The following is a 7,366-nucleotide window of genomic DNA, read 5'->3' as shown; positions in this document are numbered from 1 at the left end:
GACCCCAATGGAACCTAATTAGTACTACTGGTAACACCTGTGTCTTTCCTCTGATTTAGTCTTTTTTTGCCCTCTTAAACAGGTTAGCAGTGAACATTTTTTTAGACTCTTCATTCCTTGTTATGCCGAACTATTATCTATGTAAAGATATAATGGACTATCTCTGGTTTGTTTCCATAGCTGGTCTGCTCTGTGTGCAGCTGAGTAGAGGAACTGAAACAGTTTTTATCATCTTCAGTGAATTAAGGATTTGACGCAAGGTCAGATTTTTGTCTATGGAGTCTGGTGGCGAGCAATAGCGATAGTGCTGCTGCTTCTGGTTAAACAAAAGGTCTACCTGTCAGACACAGAACAACAATATGAGCCTCAGTGAGGTCAGTGGCACAAACAACAATTGTTAGTGGACACACTTTTATGGCCACATGGAAGCTATAGCAGCCCGTTTCACAGCTATTTTCTCATCTAATTCAGGAAAGTAAGGGTTTATTTTGTATACCAGAGTTCTTGGAAAGACTGTTGAAAGACTAACAAAGATGGTTTTGAAGTGTATTGTACCAACTATGTGCATGGTAAAATTACTGGTTTTGTCTATTGAGTCTGGTTGTCATTTGTATAATCTTTAACTGATAATCAGACTACATTGACATTTTGTTTTGCAACATTAACAGTAATACTGCGGTGATTCAGTGTTCTGGAACCAAACTAATATTGCGATATTGTTGGCCAAAATGTTAATACTGGGACATGCCTGATGTAACAATACAGCAGAAAACAGTCCCTATTGGAATAAATCCAGCTATGAGTGTTCATTTTAAGGACTTCATCAGGTTTCAAGATACTGAACGACTTCACAGAAATAAGGTCCTAAAGGAGCAATATGATCCTGGTGATTTTAGGCCTTTGTATTCAGACCAATGTGTCAGTGTGACAGTTCAAAAGACTGATTAAAAAAATCTTTGCTGACACACCTGTCTGTCAGGGTACATCCTAATATTCTTATATCATCTGTCCTTGTGTAACCCTGACATTGATCAGGTTCACCATTATTAAGTCTGACCCAGTACTCTCACTTCTGCTCTAAGGCCCAAAGAGCCCGTCATTAGAGCTGGGTGCTGTGGAAGAGCTTGCAGAGCAGGCTGCATAGGACCCTGAACACCGGTTTGCAGAGCATGCATTCAGTCTGTGATCGTCAAATTGCTTATGTTCCTGGTTATGTTTTTAATATTCATTGTTATTATTTTACATGCTGATACTGATCAGTGAGAGAACACTCCCTTTGATGTATTGGGTCACCATAGTAATGTATTGCCATTGTAAGCAACATAACTGGGGATTAAATCTATGATCTTGGGTTCGGGTTTTATGTTTGTCTAGTAAAAACTCTCTAGTCTGTGTTATTCTGGAGATACTCTCCAGATACTCAAAGCCTAATGGGACAGATTCAAATTCAAAAACTAAGCATCTGGGTAGTCAGGAACTCACTCTGATTTCTAGGAAACAACCATTTGAGTCAGAATTCCATTCTGATTCTAAATAGGTCAGGCTCAGGTTGCTTGTGTCTGTAGAACCACATTGCATGATGATTTTAAGCTGCACTAATCAATATTTTTAAATGAACAATGGATCAAATGACAGTGTGTCTTACAAACCGTGTTACTCACAGTGATGAACCCACACAGAATTATCCCCAACTCTGCAGTTCCTCTTAGCTCTACCCAGCCTTTTTAGCCCCTTTTATGACTTTGTTTTGGTTTTGTGGCTGACAACTTTATTATTATTATTACCCTGTTTCCAGCAGCAGCTGTTTACAGTGAAAATCTTTGATAAACCCACTGTACACACCCTGCTCAGTACCACACAGCAGCACAGAGCAGCTAAAGAACCATTTGTTCTATCAGGAGCGAGACCTGGAGCTTAAAGGTTTATGAGAGACTGAACCAAAACAGTAGCGTTGATGGCCATAAAACACAAAACAATGAGCTGGAAGATGCTTCAAGATCCCCTCCAGACATGTATACAGATAGTCTGCTTGAAACAATAATGTGTGTTTTTCTCTTCACAAAAACACAAGATGTCTCCTGCTTCACAGTAAAGTCCATTCTTAGTAACCATGTCTACAGTACTGCATGCTGCAGGAATGCCAAAGTACCTTTAGTCCAGGTATCTTACAGTGTCATCACTTCAAATCTACTCTTGATACCTGAGGACAGCTCCTCTTATTCTGCTGTGTCTTAGTTTGTCTTTAGGTTCCCTTTATTCCTACTGTGAGATCAAATAAAAATCAGCATGAAAACTGATCATTTTGCCATAGGGCTGCACTATATGGTAAAAACATCATATTGCGATCATATTATGATTCACGATTAGTATGGAAATTATCATTTTTGCATAACAAATTACATTTTCACTGAAAAAAAATTATTAAAATCATCATGATGTGAAATGTTTTGGGGTCTGTACCAAACAAATCTGGAGAACAAGATTTGTAGGTCAGGGTATCTCTGCAGAACTACAGTACTTCATTATAACACTGTTTGTCAAACAAATATTTGCAGCTTCTATGATTTGCATATGGCACTTGGCCATATTGTGATTTTGATAATATTGCGATTAATTGTGCAACCCTACTTTGCAGTAACTTGCCTCACTGTCAGACTGTTCAGATGGAACCGCTCTGCATCAACCAGAGCCAAGTGAACCTCTGTTCCCTCGACAACTTCTGACAGGCAAAATATTGAACATGTCCTGTTTGATGGAGATCTGTTGACTGCTGCTGTCTGCAAACATGATTTATCCTAACATGCCTCATATTGAGTCAACAATATACAGTCTATACTTTGCAAGTAAAATTAACCTTTATCATGGATTCTTACTAAAATTTCAGCCATTTTCACTTGATTGATATCACCATGAATTTGTTCAACAGTCTGCATCAAGCAGAAATCATTGATCACTGCAGAAAAATTAATTCTTACAAACTACTCAAATAAGTCTGATTAGTGTGAAAATACAATCTAGATTGTAAATATCTTGATTTTCCTTTCTTTTTGCTCAGTTACAATTTTATTCTGTGATACAAATTTTTTGCGTGGTTGTTCACATTATAATTTAAATGCAACCACCATCAGACTCCAGTATGAACAGTCTACGGCCCCGTAGTGACCCGCATGCGTAGAAACAGATGTGACGTCACACGCAGCATGCTGTGTTTACAGACGTAAACATGAATGCTACACATGTCAGCGTGTGTATCAATTTTAAAGTATTTGTGAAATCGGAGCCGACAAAATTATGATGATCATTATGATATTGCCACGTCCCACCTCCCCCAGCGCAGAATTGTGACGTCTGTCTCAATGACGTAAAAGTCGGATGAAATCTGAGGTCGCTTTGAAAAAATATCAGATATGTATCCGATTTAGAACCACATATAAAAGTGACCTTGATCGGATTTGAAAAAATCGGATTTGTGCTGTTCATCATAAAAAATCAGATATGGGTCACATATGGGCAAAATAGTCTGATTTGGGCCACTTTTGCCTGCAGTGTGAACATAGCCTAAGGGACATGTTGCCATACACCACACAGACTATCATCTAAAGGGCTTATGAGTTGTAACTAATAACTTCATTAATGTTTACTAAGTCCTAAAAACTCCCTCTGACCAAACAATCCTCTAGAATTAGGCAACAGAAGATGATTAATTACCAATACTATTTATATTATTGCCAAATATAAAGGATGAACAGCTGCTAATGCAATAGTACACAACCTAGACACCCAGAATGTGTTCTTATTGACATTTTATATATACATTTAAAGCCCCCTCCAGTCAAAAATCCAGGTCCCTACAGCGTGATGCTCAAGGGGCGGGGCCTACCAGCAGGGTTTGTGACATCACAGATAGTTTGGATCCACTGCGAGACATAGGACTTTACAGTGGAGTAGGAGGACATCTTGTGTCCAGCCAGGCCAACTTTAGAAATACATTTGCATATTCAGAGATTCTGGACGTTTTAATGAGGTACAGGGAGGAGATGACTTTATAAGGATTTTAATGTGGAAAGACACACAAGCAGACTGGAGGGGGTCTTTAACCATTAATAAAGCCATGAGCTATGTGAAGCTGTAGCATTAAATAGTTCACAATGGGAACGAGTGTTTTCACTCTGGTGGAATCATCTGTTTCCTGTCAAGATCTTTTTTTCTCACTAAGCACATCTTGAGTCCCGTTGGCGACACCATACAGCACCGACACTGTCTGTCAATCTACATTATAATAATAATGTTTCCTAATGGGCTGCTGATGTTGACATACAGCTGACAGTAACAACAAACTCTTCTTTAGTTGTGACTGGCTGTCAGATCTTTCCTCCTGCATCTCTCCTCTTCCTCCGGTAATGATGTCAAAGCACTTAATCCGCACACACAAAGATTAGCGAGGCAGGATTTAACCAAACCAGGACTCAGTGCTCTCATACCAAAGACAAACGCCAATAACCGGACAATGGACGACAGACACTTTCATCAAAGTGTAACAAAACACCAATACACAACTTCATATGTGTATAATCATCCCATTGACCATTCACTCTGGAGATATAACCACTTGGCGAGCCGCGTTGCTCTGATGTGTCCGTGCGTCTTTTGCGCATCGAACTTCCCGAAATAAAACCAAGTGTCACCAGGAGCTGCACTGTCGTATATTAGCATTAATAATTAGAAACGTTACATAATGCGAGCTCATGCACTCATATCTCACAACGAATGTTTGTTAACAGCTCTTTATGCCTACACAATACTTTACATGGCTTTGGAATAATAACCATCACATCAGCTATGAATGATATGTCAACATGTCAATAAAAAAATTTAAAAAAATTATTCTAATGAATAAAATAAACAGTTCTTACTCTCTTCAACAATCGCTTTTAGTCCAAGTGGTGCCATGATGAGCCCTCTGCTGCGTGTCCAGCTCTCCACAGAAAACTGACCGGAGCCACAACTAATGTCAGGCTCCTAACAATAAGCTGCGCACTTCCGTTTCAACTGATTACAAAGTAAAAGCCTTTAATTGAGAAAGTAGTGAAATGGTTTTGGTAAAATAAGTACATAATATTAAATACAATGTAAAATAATAAATCTGTGGCACAATATTTGAGTCAAAAGCTCACTGAGTGTTTAATCAAGTAGACAAACGTTCCAGGTTCATGTTTGACCTAGGGATCAGCATGTGCAGGGGCGGATCTACAGAAATATCCATGGGATGAAAAAAGGGTGACATGGACACATTAAAGGTAGGAAGAAATATATGCTGATTTAATTGCAACCAATTACATGTATCAGTATTTGCTTGGAAAAGCCCCCAAATATCTCTTAACCACTAACAATTCAACACCTTACTGTAAGATCCGGTACACCCTAAATACAGGAGCCCCCTCATGTGACATCGTCATGCCATCACATTGTAACACATACAGAAACATACAACATCAGCTGTCTGTGCAGCCATGCAGACCAAAAGCCCTGGCAGCTTCCACTGGGAATACAAGCAGTTTATTTGGTACTGAAATGCCACAAAACATCCATTTAACATTGAATGTTTACAAACAGTATATTAAAAGAAGAAATGCATGAAAATGGATGAATTTGCCACATATATGCTGCGTGTGAAATAGCTTGGCTGTGTTAAAGACTTAATAAATTGAATTTTATTTATTTTGGCTAATGAGATGCATCCCCGATTAACAGTAAATGTGATGCTGGTTATTTGATTATTTAACACAATAAAATGAAACATTAAAAAAGAAAACATGAATGACTCATTTGGAATTTAGAGAACAATTTAGGGTGTGTACATCTATATATATATATATATTTATACAACTGCAGCAAGATAGGGACATGCAACCACACATGTAAATCTAATAAGGTGAGCAGAAAATAACGTTATTTTCTCCTTGCATCTACAATAACAAATATAATAGGTTGTATGTATGCAATACCTTATATACTGAGAACATAATTTACATGAAATACAACTTATACTGTGAGGAAATTGAAAAATGAGGAGTGAAACTGAGTTTTCAAACTGCATTTTCTTGTGTACTGTTTGTGCTGTTTACCTTGACAGCAGTCACTGGAGCCATGTTTAAGTTAGATCATACATGTTCATACAGATCAAAAAACTTGTTTCACAATCTTTCAGACATTTTGGTGGGCCTTATATTTGGAGCTCTCCTTAGATCTGGCTTTTTAACACCATTCAATGAGGCTGCAGGTTTGCTGCTAAATACAGGCAACAGGCATACTCACAACAGACTATTGTTTATGGTCTTTTATTTTGAAGACAACAAAACCTTAAACTCAGTGCCTGATAGTCAGTCTGACTTGCTGTGCCAAAAAGGGTGACAGAAGCCATTATATTGAAATAAAAAACTAAAAGCTTGTGAAAAACGGTACACTGCTGCAGCAGTTGATGTGGTAGAGAACTCCAGACAGTGGGACCAGAATGACTGAAGGCACAATAAGCTGATTCAGAGTGTGTCCGAGGTATAGATATAATGGTTCTATGGTGCAGCTGTTGGAAGAGGATCTAAGGTCTGCAGCAGAGGAGGGGTTAGAAATGGATGAAAGGAAGTTGTAGAGCAGAGTGGAATAATAAGAACTACCCCCTGGGGTCCACAGAGATATGACAGAAGCCTTTAGTGAGGACTAACAAGGTGACTTTTGGGTTTGCTGTCCATGAGAGGGCAGCAGAGGAGAAGTAAACGCACCAGTTCTTTAAATGAGAGGAGGAGAAAACAAAGAGCTCTCACTCCTTGGCAAACTTGTGTCCACAGTGTTTCTCTAAGCCGTGTATTGTTTCACAGATTCCTGATTCCAACCTTAACACAGAAATAATGCGCTAATACATGTAGAGTTTTCAGAGAGGCCCAATGGAGTGTATTGATGTACCGGTTTGATGTTGAGGTAAATTGCAGTATTTGTTGCAGCAGGGCCACAAACTTTAACCCATGGGGGGTCCAAGAGTAAAAATGAGCCATGGACCTCCTACTGAGGGCTTTTTTTAAATTGTAGAATTTTAAAATGTAGTTATTCATCTTCTTATACTGGCAATCTTTGGTTGAATGTCTGGGTTTTTAGGAGGAGTAACTACATTGAGTTTATCTGATTGCTGTTTATTGTGCCATGTGACTGCCGTAAATAACACAAAAACCTGGTTTTATTCAAAGAGAGAGATACATTTCCACACTATTGAAAAGGTGTGGCCTGTTGGAGACCACAGTGGCTTGTGACGCATTCCAGTCCCCTTCAAAAATATCTGAATGGTTACACATTACACATTAAAAGTCCAGTGTGTAAC

The 7,366-nt window shown here is 38.7% G+C and overlaps 1 protein-coding gene across 1 annotated transcript in view; it reads right to left on the bottom strand.

The window, feature by feature from the left end:
* LOC118326001 (syntaxin-binding protein 1-like) overlaps positions 1-5,012 on the bottom strand; it is a gene marked incomplete at its 3' end in the record, with an annotated part of 27,183 nt that extends 22,171 nt beyond the window's left edge. Inside the window, 1 exon segment of the mRNA XM_035658884.1 lies at positions 4,914-5,012. Coding sequence (XP_035514777.1) covers positions 4,914-4,950 — 37 coding nt within the window. The 5' untranslated portion in view covers positions 4,951-5,012.
* Between the last annotated feature and the right edge of the window lie 2,354 nt (positions 5,013-7,366).

The sequence above is a fragment of the Morone saxatilis genome, unplaced genomic scaffold (assembly GCF_004916995.1).
Source record: "Morone saxatilis isolate NCDOM2014 unplaced genomic scaffold, NCSU_SB_2.0 Contig16, whole genome shotgun sequence".
Classification (NCBI taxonomy): Eukaryota; Metazoa; Chordata; class Actinopteri; family Moronidae; genus Morone; species Morone saxatilis.
This window is presented reverse-complemented; position numbering and strand designations above follow the sequence as displayed.